The sequence below is a fragment of the Mauremys mutica genome, chromosome 14 (genome assembly GCF_020497125.1).
Source record: "Mauremys mutica isolate MM-2020 ecotype Southern chromosome 14, ASM2049712v1, whole genome shotgun sequence".
Lineage (NCBI taxonomy): Eukaryota > Metazoa > Chordata > Testudines > Geoemydidae > Mauremys > Mauremys mutica.
The window spans coordinates 17213730-17227976 of NC_059085.1; the positions used below are offsets into that span (position 1 = coordinate 17213730).

At 37.9% G+C, this 14247-nt stretch overlaps 1 protein-coding gene across 3 annotated transcripts in view; it reads right to left on the bottom strand.

Moving 5' to 3' along the window:
* Positions 1–14247, bottom strand: part of FTO (FTO alpha-ketoglutarate dependent dioxygenase) — a 335884-nt gene that overhangs the window by 230214 nt on the left and 91423 nt on the right. For all 3 annotated transcript variants that reach the window (XM_044987017.1, XM_044987018.1, XR_006573405.1), the window contains exon 4: positions 11940–12083. In XM_044987017.1, the coding sequence (XP_044842952.1) occupies positions 11940–12083 (144 nt within the window). The remainder of the gene's footprint in view (positions 1–11939; positions 12084–14247) is intronic.

Sequence of the window (14247 nt, forward strand, 5' to 3'; positions counted from 1 at the left end):
TCTGGTAATAACATTTTTCCTATTGGACTCAGAAGCAGCAATAATTTAGAACTCTTTTAAAAATGTTCTAAATCGAGCTGGCTTTGATGTTCAAGTGTCAGAAATTAAAGTCTATGGGCCTTTCAAAAATGGAATTTCAGTAGGAACTACCATGGACAGATGGATCATGCCTAATCCACTGAGGTGCACTCATTCCAAGCAAGAGAGAAGGCACAAGGAAGATAGTGTGAGAAAGTGAAGAAGAAAAGTGGTGAATCTGGCATCATAAATGGAGCGAGGCAAGCAAGATTGATCCAGTGAGAAAAAAGGTCAGAGATAGAGCCTGGGAGGTAAGAAAGATAGGCAGCAGAGGGACTGGAAGAGGGTCTGAGTGGCTGCTGGAGGGGAGCAAAATGTGTTAAAGGAGGTCAGGGATATGCAGGATACAGCAGATAATATTTATATTAATAATGGAAATAATAATATTAGACAAGGGAGGAGGGCTCTGCATGCTGTGCTCTGAGTAAGAAGGTGCCATTTTTACTTCAGCTATTACTAGTGACTATTGAATTTGATCACAGTACGGGGGTCTGATCTCAGAAATGCTCAGCCTCACATACATCCTCCCCTAATAAATATTAAGCCCTTTAAAGATGTCACAGTTTGCATACCCAACAAAACTGAGGAACCTAAAATCCCAAGTCACTTTAAAAAATGTAAGTCATAGTTACTTTTTTTGACCATAACCACACTTTGTTAAACTGAATACCCTAGTGTAGTTTACTGTGTGTGAAGTTTAATATGCTATTCTCTCTATTAATTAAAACAAATATGATCTGAAATCTTCACTATATTTTGTAGTAAGTCTGAAATTTTCAGATTGGCATGCACACTATGAATAATAATTCACTCGGATAAGATTTATTGGATTTATTCCACTTGCAAGAATTAGTTCTCTTCTTTCAATGGATTTTATAGGCAGCTATAAGAATTCATGCACAACAACGCATCATCTAGCACTATAGATATTAGGAGAAAAATGCAGGTGGATGGTTTTATCTTTTGCCATTTCTGTTGCTGTATGAAACATGAAAACAGATCTCAAGAAGGGATAGATAACGAGAAAAATGCTCACATATCCCCATCAGATTTAGGAAAACTTATATCGCTTGCTAGTATTTGAACATTTCTCCACTGCAGAATAATGCCGAACCATCTAGGTATCACCAATAAATATATTTAAGAAATAATCCATTATGACTATTGCAGAACCATATTATAATTAGTTGCTTATACATTAAACCTGTGGCCACCTAGGAATCCACAGCTGTCTTTCTACTGCAAACCATGGCCATTGAGGTCCACAAAGAGAAAGCAATACTATGATTCTGTTCCTTTTGCTACCATTTGAGTGAAGAGAGAAACAATTTGGTACAAATGTAAATTTCTGATCGTGAGATGCTTAGGGCTGGAATAGGAGGAGTCTTACAGATCAGGACTGAGCTGCATTGGCAAGGTTATGTGGGGAAGCTTGCACAGTCTAGGGTGACCAGACAGCAAGTGTGAAAAACTGGGACAGGGGATGGGGGGTAATAGGTGCCTATGTAAGAAAAAGCTCCAAAAATCAGGACTGTCCCTATAAAATCGGGACATCTGGTCACTCTAACAGTATCTGCCTGTGTGATGCCTGCACAAAACTTCATTTCAATACTTTTTAAAACAAAGAGAGAAATCACTGCTGTACAGACATATGAGAGTTAAAGGGTATCAAGCCAAATCTTGAAAACAAAAACACAGCACTAAGTATCACAGTCATCTCTATGAAGAATGATCACAAAAAGCAGATTGCTTAAGTACTTTTGTTCCATTCAGTACCAATTAATTTGGCGCAGTCTGTGTAGCAAACACAGCATTATAAGTATTACATTTTGATTTGCACCTTCATTCAAACCCTTGGCAACCCTTTCATTGTAGAGCTGTCTCTTCTTGAAATTGCTTCCAACTGTCTCTAATCCTTTATGACTTTTAGAAAGAACCCTGTAATTTTAATTTAAGAGTTTATAATTCATCTAAAACTGTAATTGTATAAAAATGGTTGAAGCTTCATGGATCATATGTCTCAAAGGATATTGAAAAATACATTCTAGGCCTTAAAAGATTACTCCAAAGATTTTTTTTCCTACAATTTGAAAGAAAAAATTGCTTGTTAAATGAGACATTGCCCATTTGGCGGCAGTCACTTTTAACTAACATTGCATACAAATTATTTTATCAGTATTAGAGGTAGATTAAAACCTGGCCAACCCTGCCATGCCCACCCTAGCTTCCTTGCATACTGATGGTTCAGATAAAATACAGTACATATGGATACAACACCAGTTTTTAGTTTTTGCTAAATTAAATTCTATCTGATGAGATTTGCAAACCCAAACCAAGGCATCCCGCTCAACTTTAAAAACATTATACACCATATGGCTGGGGGGGAGAAGGAGGAGGGAAATAGGTCATCAGTCCTGCAGAAAGATCTGCTTGCATAGACTTTTACTACTCAGTCTACTCAGAGAGTGGTGAAGCACTGGAATGGGTTACCTAGGGAGGTGGTGGACTCTCCTTTCTTAAAGGTTTTTAAGGTCAAGCTTGACAAAGCCCTGGCTGGGATGATTTAGTTGGGAATTAGTCCTGCTTTGAGCAGGGGGTTGGATTAGATGACCTCCTGAGGTCCCTTCCAACCCTGATATTCTATGATTCTATGATACTGCAGGAGTCCCACTGAATTTGTGTTGGATTAAGGGTCAACATAGAGCACAATTTCAGTCGGACTCCCACAGCAGTAAGGTCCATGCATGCAGATCCCTTTGCAATTTCAGAACATTAGTCAATAAAGTATATAAGCAATATAATAACTATGCAAAGTGAATTTTTTTCAAAGGGACACTTTCAATTTTAATCTTAATCACCATCAACTGAGTCCTAACAATGAGCTAAACACAGGCACTACACACACAAACTTTTTACATATATATGGAAGACAATGGACATGATAAACAATTTTCAGAGACAAGAATGCTCTTTAAGTTGATAGCATTCTTTCGTCAATTGCCTTTTTCATCACATGTTAGCAAATAGAACCAATGGCACAGGTACTACTGCATGATATGGCCGGTATACCCTTTCTAAAGTGCCAGTGTCTGCAGAAGCTGGGAAACCCTTTTTCAATGGACTACTGCCAGTTTCTGTAGTTGTAACCTTATCTCTAAAACTTGATCAGGCATTTCTCAAGTTTGTAGTGTTCTAGAATCTCTAAACTATACCAAAATTAAAATGACAATTCATGAAATATCTGAAGCACACACTTAACTTCAACATATGCTTAACTATCCTGAGTTTCCTTGAATTGGGACCTAAAAAAACTGCTTGTGTACGATAAAAACTGAAATGCCTAAATCAACTGCCCAACATTGCAAAAGGCCTTACACTTAAGAGAACAAACCAAGGAATCTAGTGTTGCTCTGTGTTGGGAGAGATAACTTCCAATTTTGTATGGAGTACTATGAAAAAAAGAAGGGAAGATAATTTCATCGATATACATAACGCAACTCGCGGGAGAGTTTAGATCAAGGTGTATTGATTTCCTTTTTCCTCAACTTTCTGCCTGCCCATTTCCAACATATCGTCTGCCACTTCAGAATGAAGTCCCATTATAGGACTTCTGTTTCTGGTAATTCAATGCATGATTTATTAGAAGAAATTAATCACATGCATAACTGGGTACAGGTGGTCAAATCCACCTTGGAAAACAAATGTTATCAACTTGCAGTCTTTATAATCTTGAGTGGTTTCAGATGGATGGTATATGAAGATGTTTTACTTCACAGATGAAGTTTGGAAACAGCAGAAGAGCAAGTTTAAGCAGGTCTTCCTATTGCCAGAAATATTTTTTTAAACAGAAGATGATGCAGACTCACCTGATACAAATACCTCAGAGGGCACACACAACAGCACACCACAGTTATAATATGGAACTAGAAGGAGCAAGGATTCGCTGCAGAACTGAATTGCTTTTAGTACAGACCTCTGTCGCTTGAGCTATCAGAGTAACTTGGAGCAGCAAAAGTGTCATGATATCCCCTGTGTGGGCCAGTCACTGACACATATTGTGCAAGTGGGTCCTGTGAGCGTTTCCTGGACTGCAGAGGAATGTTGGGACTTAGGTACCCTGGACTCTATTACAGGTTCTGAATGGAAGTATGTGCTACAGAACCTTCTGCCTCTATCCCCACTAGCCTTCCTCCTTCTGACTTTGCCCCCAGCATGTCCCCCTCTGAGATTACTACGCCAGCCTGTCCCTTTCCCACACTACAGCCTAACCCATATCCTCTCTGCTCCTAGTTCCCCACATCTTCCTCTGCTCCTCTGCCCAACCACACCACACCCCAGCCCCCATCCACTCCTCACTCCTCTTCATTTTGAGTCAATCTGCTTCCTCCTTCTCCTCCACACTGCTTAGTAGGCACCAGCAGAAGGAACAGTCAGAACACAGAAGAGAAATTTCAAGAAAAGTCCTGCTCAGTCCCTGCAACCCTGGGATGGAGCATGTTCGATGCAGACAAAAAGTTCAGAGAATTTAGCAGCCAAACGCCAACACTCCTCTGGCTAAAGATGTGGAAATGACAATTTTCAGATGTTTATTACTCAGCCAAATTTGAGCAGATTTTCAAGGGGACAGCAAAAGGCACTTCTCTGACTACACTGCAAGAGCCCTGCCAAATTTCAAGTCCCTGCTCCCAAGCACTAAGAAGCTAGAGCTTATCAAGAAAACAGTTAAGAATTTTTTCTAACATCGGTAAAAGAAAATAATTCCCCTAGCCTCACTCTCTAAAGTGGCTGAACTGGTTTTGCTTTAAAAAAGAACTTCAGCCTGAGGCAGAGGCTGAGTATGGAAAATTTCAACCAAATAGTTAAAAATTTTTGTCAATGTTACACACAACGAACACCGGGTCCTATAATAGGCAACCTTACCTATAAGTGTCTCTGCCAGCTCTGCCAATTATAATGGCTTTGTAAGTTTTCAGGACTAAAAATTATATACTCAGACACAAAGGTGAACATGAATTACTATTAAATAATTATTTCTTCAAAAATAGGTGACACAGCAATCTTTCCCCTCTCAAATTGAAAGTTATATATCTTAGAAAATTACATCTTTTGAGGGATTGACAGTCAGTTGAAAGGTTCCTAGAAAAGATAGGTAAAAAGATGGCACAAGATTACACCAAAATGGACTCAAAGAGAAAAACAATTTTTTTTCTATTTCTGAAGTTCTTGGCTATTAGATGAGAATGAGTTTGAAACAGAGTTCTCGAGGTTAACCATTCACTGTTACTATTATATTTTATATGGTGATCTTTACTTCCATGGGACATGTCTGGCTTAACTATATTTTCCAATTTTTGGGGCTGTCTAAAGATAAATGGTATGTTTATGTTCTTTTTTATTTTGTTTGCTTGTTTTTTATTACAATCATGATTTGATTATCTCTGTGCTACATCATTAGATCTGTACATGTATAGCCTTTGTCAGAGAAGTGGATGGATGAGTGTGTGAATAATTGAACTGTGGCATCAATATGGTGACAAACCAATGCAGACACAGGAAACTGATGGTTGTAATTCCACATGCTACTGCTAAAGACTATCAAAATAAACCACATACAGGAAGGAAGACACAATTTTTTGCCCGATCCTGTGATCACAGCTCCTACTGAGTTCAGTGAGACTTGTACAAATAAGGATTACTCTAATGAGAAGGGCTGCAAGGCCGAGCTCTTGATTATTAGTACGTACAATGATTCCTGGGAATAGCAATGTAATGCTTGCAGTACTAACGACAACAATCAATTTTTTGCCTTTCCTCTCTGCTTATTGTTTCTATTGAACTTCTTCAGATAATTGTCTTTTTATCATCAATGTTGCCATGTATGATGCCTCTAATTCAAAGCGCAGCATAATTTTCAATATTCTAAATGCAAATATATCTAACAATACAAACATGAAATGGAATTGGGCTATTTATCTTCCAAAACAAAAAAATATATATTATATCTATCTATTATATATATAAAAATAAAGATGTGTACTTATTCTTGTGATCATTTTAGTGTAAATACGTATACAGACACAATGGAGCTAAAATGCTTAATCACGATTCTGCCATCTCTCTGGTTCCATTTGGATTTAGTCATGCGACTGAAACTAAGGAAGGAAGTTTTTTGATGACTGGTATCCCATTATAAAAATGGGGGGGGGAGGAATAGCTCAGTGGTCTGAGCATTGGCCTGCTAAACCCAGAGCTGTGAGTTCAATCCTTGAGGGGGCCACCTAGGTATCTGGGGCAAAATCAGTACTTGGTCCTGCTAGTGAAGGCAGGGGGCTGGACTCCATGACCTTTCAAGGTCCCTTCCAGTTCTAGTCTAATCTCCAATTATTATATAGCTATGCAAAAGATAGTTTCTAAAAATAAGATACACAAGCCTTTTTCCCCAAAAAACCATCTGATGCATGCATCAATAGGGATGAACAACCCTTTTGCAGTGCTGTGTGTTGTGCATATCACAAACTGGACTTGCAAAACTAGTTACAATTCACAAACTTAATTCTGTCAGCATTATCTTACACAATCCACAAGTCTGGATGGATGAGGTAATGTTACAGGAAGCAATTCTCCATAGGTCTACCCCAGGGATCTCAAAGTCCCGGCCCATGGGCCATCTGCAGCCCAAGAACCTCCTCACTGCGGCCCACGTAGGAGAGACGCAGGAAGACACACTGCCAGCAATGTCTGCTTCAGGCGCCGCCCCCCACAGCTCCCATTGGCTGGGGGAGAGGGACAGAGATACCATCACTAGTTGCTGAGCAAAGTCAGCCATGGAAGCAGCATTATTAGTTGCCGGGCAGAGTCAGCCATGGAAGCAGCATCACTTTTTTCCACAATCAAAATACCGAACACAACTATCTGATGCACACCTTGCTGCAATCCTGAAGGTTTCAACTGCTCAATGACTGAGGTCAAACAACAAACTGACAGAACTGAAGCGTTGCCCGGAGTCTGGCAAACACTAAAAACTCTCCGACAGGCAAAGGACTGTATAAAGTCGTATGACAGTTTTATTATTTCTAAGGAATTTAAAATAAAAAATACAATATAATAGTTTTTCTTTTCTGAACACCATCTTCAGTGACATTATTGGCCCGCTGGGAGGATTTGAGGACTGGCACTGGCCCTAAGGTAAATTGAGTTTGAGACCTCTGGTCTACCCCTTCACACACAGCTTCATCCCTGCATTTCAATAGTAGAGATACAAACATACAGGTAGCATACTATGGGGCTGTTGCAGCAATGTTGAGAGAATGACCCCACACAAGTTCAGTTTCCTCCCCACCCCCAAGAAATTATAGGCCAAAGAACCATCTTCTAATCCTTTCATCACCTTCATGGAGAAAAAAGTGGAATATAATAACTGGCCCTAATCAGGGAATATTTGTAGTATTTAAACAAAAAAAGTGTGTGTAAAGAAAACACAGAATGGATTAAAAGATTGAACTGAACAATGTGTCAGGGATTTGCCAAACTATATGATCAAAGTTTCATAACAACAAATAAATTTCTGGGGCTAATAGTCTTAATAATCATGGGGGGAATGAATTTAGATCAAACATGGAGTCAAGAGAGCAAACAATAAAGTTAAAAAAAAACATATTCAAGATGCTAAAGAGCAAAAAAGGTTCAAGTTAATATATGGAAGTACAGGCACATTAACTGGCTCAAAATAGTTTAATGAGCCACTACATACATGTGGAAATGTTTCCATTAAAGGAATATCTCCAACCACAGCCCACCCCCGCAACGTGTGTGCCTAAATTCTGGTTAATGAAAATAATTTTTGATGCTCCTTGAACTATAATTTGTTCAGGAAAAAAAGACACCAAGTTCATCTTCAAGCTGCTTTAAACCCCTAACCTTCAAGCAACATTTGATCGATGGGAAACAGCTGTGGAAAAGTAAATCTTCCCCCTTTGAAAAAGCCCCGAGTGTATTTTTGTTAAGTATGTTTTGAAGTCATGGTAGGAAAATTAGTGAAAATTGTAAATCTATTTGCAAATCTGGTCGTGTCTAACTCTAAGTTTAGAGGAAAGATCCCAATTTAATAGTAAGACCATGACAACCCTAGTTAAGCATGCTCTCAACCACAGCAGCTGGGGCTCTTCGCTCACCTCCACGTGCTGTGGATTTATTACATGCACCTAACACGTTTCATATTAGACACCCCTTGACTGTGTACTTGAGACAGCAGTGTTCAGTATGTGTTTCCTCTACAGACCAATATATTATTCTAAATTGAGCTAAACTGTTTCCGTTTCATAAGTGCTATAAAGTTCAGATTCCAGTTATCAGGCAGCAGGTTTGCAGTCCCTCTGCAGGGCTATTTTTCATGTGAGAAATAAAACAAAGATTATAAAAAAAAAGGTAATGTCATATTAAAGTTAATTTTTCCCCCCTTAAATCAAAAGTTCTTTTTGATATTGTGATAGCATATCTTAAAATAGACAAATTTGAACACCTGATGTTTGGCACATAATATGCAGTTCAAGACATGACTTAATACAGCAGCATATTTCAACTGAAGACAAGAGCTGAGAAAGCAAGTGTAAAGCTAACCTTAGATATTGCATTTTTAAATACAATTCTTCTCAAAGTAACAAAGAATCATATCATAGAAGCGCCTGTGAGCAGGACACCCATATATATATATATATTTTTTTGAAGGGCAAAAAAATTCATCCACTTTTTCCTGTTCTTTGAAACGCTATTAAAAAAAATACAATTTATAATACTATATCTCTCAAAAATAAATGCAGAGGTTCATGGAAACAACACATTTGGATTGTATTTATTTTGTGCTAAGATGGCCACAACCAAGGTACATAACTGTCCAACAAAAACCTTATAATTAAGGAGTCTCTACTTCTAGGCTAATGGAGGTTGTATAAATTATAGTGTTGACTCAGCCAGCTGTCGGCTTTTATTAATAATAAAAATAATTTGTATTTTGAGAAGTTATCATTTAAAATGTCAGTATTTATCAAATGTTCACACAATGGTATTGATGAAGAGATTGTGGTACTTCCTGTACATACATAAGCAAAGGAAACAGAGTATCTCAGATACCACTATGCAATAACTGTTGATAAATGCTGGCTTTTAAATGATTAACAGCACACTGAATCTGACATCTTTTCTCATAATACCTATGTAAAGTAAACATATTATTTTACAAATGGAAAAACTGAGGCACAGAGAGGTGAAGCGACTTACCACCATCAAATGAGTCAAAGAGTCAGGAAGAATATCCAGAAGCCCTGTCATTCCCCCTATTGTAACCATTAAACATGCTGCCCTCACCCTACATCAGCATCTACTAGCTGATTCCCAAAGTGACACTGGTACAAGTCGGATGGTACAAATTCCAGATGGATCAAACAGCATGTTCCCTAACTGTTTCCATTGTTTTTGCAGCCATGATGGAGGAGGTACCACAGAAGAAGATGAGACTCTGGAATGCATGCAATGCAGAAATACAGGATAAATTAACTAGTATTTGGTCATTTGCGATCATGCTACCTCTTATATAATGTTCCCATATTTTAAATCTCCAAATATATTGAATCACACCTTATGTGTCATCCCACATATCTATCTACTCTTAAAATAGTGTGCTTGCAAACCAACATGAAGAAGATATAAAACAACCCAATGCTAATATAAGTCCCTTAATTACAGGTTACTACCAGCTGTATTAAGTCACTCATTTCAACTCATAAAACAGATATGATTTAGTCAGAAAGTTTCATTTCTAGGAAGGATCCTTCTATACTATTACTGCTCTTAAATTCAAATAATAGATGTTTTTGTTAATCCTGCTAAAAGGTAACTAAGTGATTTAGAAACCTAGAAGAGAATATCTAACACCTGCTCTACAGAATCCCAAACAGTAGTTTTCTATGAAGAATTAATAGGAAAGAGTGATTTATAAGCCATAACTGGAAAAATGTTTAATATGTCCTCTGTTTCCACCTAAACATGATCAGGATGTTGTTAGGTATTAAATAAAATAAAATTTTTGACCCGTCCTTTATATAGCATTTCCAGCAGTACCTGAGCTACAGTATATAAAGTTAACTCCTATCAGGGGAATAAGGAATGTCCTTACCATTTGAAAGTTTAGCCAGCTATGAATTACAGTACTAGAATAAACAGCACTAAAATCACTGATGATGAACATCCATTCCACAATTTGTCTTCTGAATCAGCAGGCCAACAAGGCTGATTAGGCACAAACTTTACAGTCAATAAGAATTAGATGAATCTGTCCATCTGATGTTAGAACAGCTATTGCACAAAAATGGATTACAAACTCTTACAAAGGGAATTATTAACTGTCACATAACCTTCACTTTGATTTAAAAAAATCTCTCTCTCTCTCCAGACTGCCAGCCCGCATCCTAACGAAAGAACAAAAGTCAGACACATCATCTATATCACAGTATTCCAGGATTTCACACAATTACGTATCTTAATCTGTCAGATGCTCAAGTCTGAAAGTGTTTAAAAGCACAATGGCCACACTCTGCTTTTAGTTACACATATGCCACACTGTTGACCCCAGTGGGGTTGTACAGGTGTAACTCAGAGCAGAACAAGGTACAAGACATTAGCAGGCACTCTGAAAAAAAATCACTGGTGGTAACTAAGTTGTTCAGTTTCACCTGATAGACAGTGGGGAAAAGCGAAAAGGAAAGCTACCCCCGGAGGAGCTACTTTGTGGAAGTACCTTGGCCCTCTACATACCAGAAGTGCATGAACTGGGAGTGTCAACAAGGGTGAACAAGGGTGAACAACCAATACAGGCAACCACTGCAGTGTCACAGTGATTGTCTGAGTTTTAGGTCACATGGCTCATGGTGTGATGTAGATGCGGTTTATTCACAAGGAGATTTAATTAGGGGGAAATGCCAATCCAGAATGACCCTACCTATGTTCCCTGACTTGCTGCCTTGTAGTATTAACAGCAGAGTTGGACCTCAGCTGCCAGAACCAGTGGGCCTGATTTAATTCTCTTGTCCCCCAAACAAGAGATGCATCCAGGCTCCTTCTTGGAATAGAACAGCTCAATTCTACAGCATAATTCCAACATTGGCAGAGGGTATTCTTGAATACACACTGGTCAAAGTGTAACAGAAAGAGAGAAAGGCTCATACTTAAAGCATGTGACCAACACACCATCAGAAAACAGTGCAAAGAAGTACTAAGAAAATCTCATCCTGAGCCAAGGAGTCAGAAATATAAAAGACAACAGCAATATACACAACTTGTTTTTATAGCTATATATATGGAAATTTTAAAAACAAATGAAATACACGTATAGTCCATCTTCACTCAAAACTGCACAGTCAGGGAGATTTTGTAATAAGACAATGAAGTAGATGGCTATTGTTCCCCAGGACAATTATGTCTTGAAAGGAGGAAGAGGAAGCTTCAATTAAAAATAAGGAATAAACATCTCAGCTTCTCATACCGATAGTTAATCCTGTAAAGTACAAGCTGAAGGAATTTTCCTATTGTGCTGAAGCTAACCTCAATTGCAATCTGAGCATCAGATAGGGAAAGGCTTAACAGGTAAACTTCACTGTGCACCACTAACAAGAAAGAAAACAGTCTCCAAAGACAAAAAAAACAAACAAACAAACACCACAAAGTAATTACACATTCTGGCCAGATCCTCAGCTGTTGTAAATCACACCCATCCCACTGACATCAGTGGAGCTAAGATAATTTACTCCAGTTGATGGTCTGCCCTCTATTTTCAACAGAAACATTTGCATTCCTAAGCTTTTGAAAATTACCCAGCATAAAATAGCAGTCTCCTGGGTGAAGGGGTATTGCCAGTCCAGGTGTCTTTATGTCCCATGCTACCTTCAGGCCTACATGCCAATCAGCTGGGTCTCTCCCTTCCACATCCTGTTCATTAACTTTGTCACTTTCAGAACCTAAAAAAGAAAAAGAAAAGAGAAATAAAAAAAAGAAAAAGGCAAAGAAATATGGCAGGATTAGAACCACACAATACAAAGAAGAATTTAGTACAGCAAACCACTTGTCATATGGTCATAAGCCACTGAGCCTAATTTTCCATTGCCCTGCACCTCATGGAGTCACTGATGTCAATGGAAAGTGAGTATAAAATGGGTGTAAAACACTACTAACCCAAAATGAGGCACAATGCGATGGAGAATCAGGACAATAAAGTCTGGCACCACATCTAAAATTCCCTACAGTTCTGGGATGTTTGGATCTGGGGTTTTGGGGTGGGGGTTTTTTTGTTTGTTTGTTTTTAAAATATAGATTATTAAAACTATAGTAATATGCTTACCAATATTAGAGTGGAACGATGATACCACATATGTAAGAAGAAACAAATTCTAAGATAACTTTGAGCCAAGGATTTCAAAGCACTTTAAAAACAATTAAACTTATTTACGTGTTATTAGTTCTAATTTTACCAAAGCATAAACTAAGGTTCAGTAAAGTTCAAGTGACTTCTATAAAGCCACGCAGAAAATCAGTAGAGTTGAAGAGATAATCCTGGAATCCTATCTTGCATCCTCTTCTCATATTATTAGACTACTCAAACATGTTAGAGATGGCAACAGCCAGTGATGATTCTGTACAATCTAATCTACATTTGGTTGTCTTATCGTTAAACAACATGAATGTGATAAACTAGGAGAAAAATAATAATCCGGTGCAATGAAAAAATATTTGGCGCTCAATCTCTCAACTAGAACTATTTTCAGAGGCTGAGTACAATGCAGTATTAAGTGGAAGATACAGTCTGCATTTATAATAAGGTATGTGGAAGCTATGCTGTAATAGCTTAATGGCTGATGTAACAGAGCATTTTATCGGGGGGGAGGACGTAGCTATTAATGAGCAACTGGTACTCAATTACCATCAATGGCTAGTTATAATCAACAATTGTATGTTGCCTAATTTTTGAAGACTCAATAATTACCGATTGGTTGAATATATCTATTTCACTGCCATGACAAATACACATTAATGTCCTAATTTTTGTAGACTTTAAGCTTAATTATTTTTAGAACATAAATACTAGAAAAAAGATTTATAACTTTCATTATTCTACACACACTTACAGAGTAGTGTTGACCTCATGCCTTCAGAATATTCAAGTCATTCATCACAGGTGGCTACTACAGTGTTTACTTAGTTGGGGGAAGGCATAATAGTTAATAAAATTCTAATAATTTTCCAGGTGATTTAAATGTTGCTTAAATTCTGGAACCAGGAAGAAAAAAAAGTAAATATCCCAGAGCCCCAAACCTGACGTCCTTGTTTACTCAGGCAAAACTCCTATTATAAGATCAGCCCCACAATACTGCCCCTCACTATTGTTCTTCTCATCCTGCTAAAGCTTTGTCTCAGGATCAGTGCACAGCTCTAGGCTGTTCCATCAAGGAGCACACAAATGAGAAAACAACAGCTAGCAAATACTCTGAGAAAAATCAATACTAAAGTCTTTCAGGGGCTTTCATATTTTCTGCCCTGTTCAGATAAATCGTAACTTAATTTAAGAAAAAATGCTTTCTGAAAACTGCAAATAGGATGGCTTTCAAGGCATTTTTAATGCAATACATCATGGATATTATAAAAAGAGGTAACCTTTGTGGGTTAACTCTGTCTGTTATGCTGCTTTCCCATTCACTTTGGCAGCAGCACTGTTCACAATATGGCACCAATAAAATATAGAACTACAATCAGAGACAGCAATTTCAATCAAAGTTTCCTGGGGTCTCCTCATAAATCCAGCACCTTTGGAATGTGCTCGTTAAAATGACTTAGTTTTTTGCAGTTTGATAAAATTTTTATTGCTTAAGTACAGAGTTCAAATGTAGCTCACAGACTCCCTTTCCCTATGTTCCCAATGAATGCACCTAATAATTATCTGCAGCAGTTGAAACTTATTACTCTTACCATGTTATTCTGGAAACAAATGGAAGCAAGCTGCTACTTGCTTCTGTCAGTTATGCCAAAGTGATTTTAAAATAAGGCTTCTCATCATTTGTGGCATATCCCTACATTAGCTGGCAAAACTTATACGTACGGAGAAGTTATAATAAAACCCTATTGTCACCT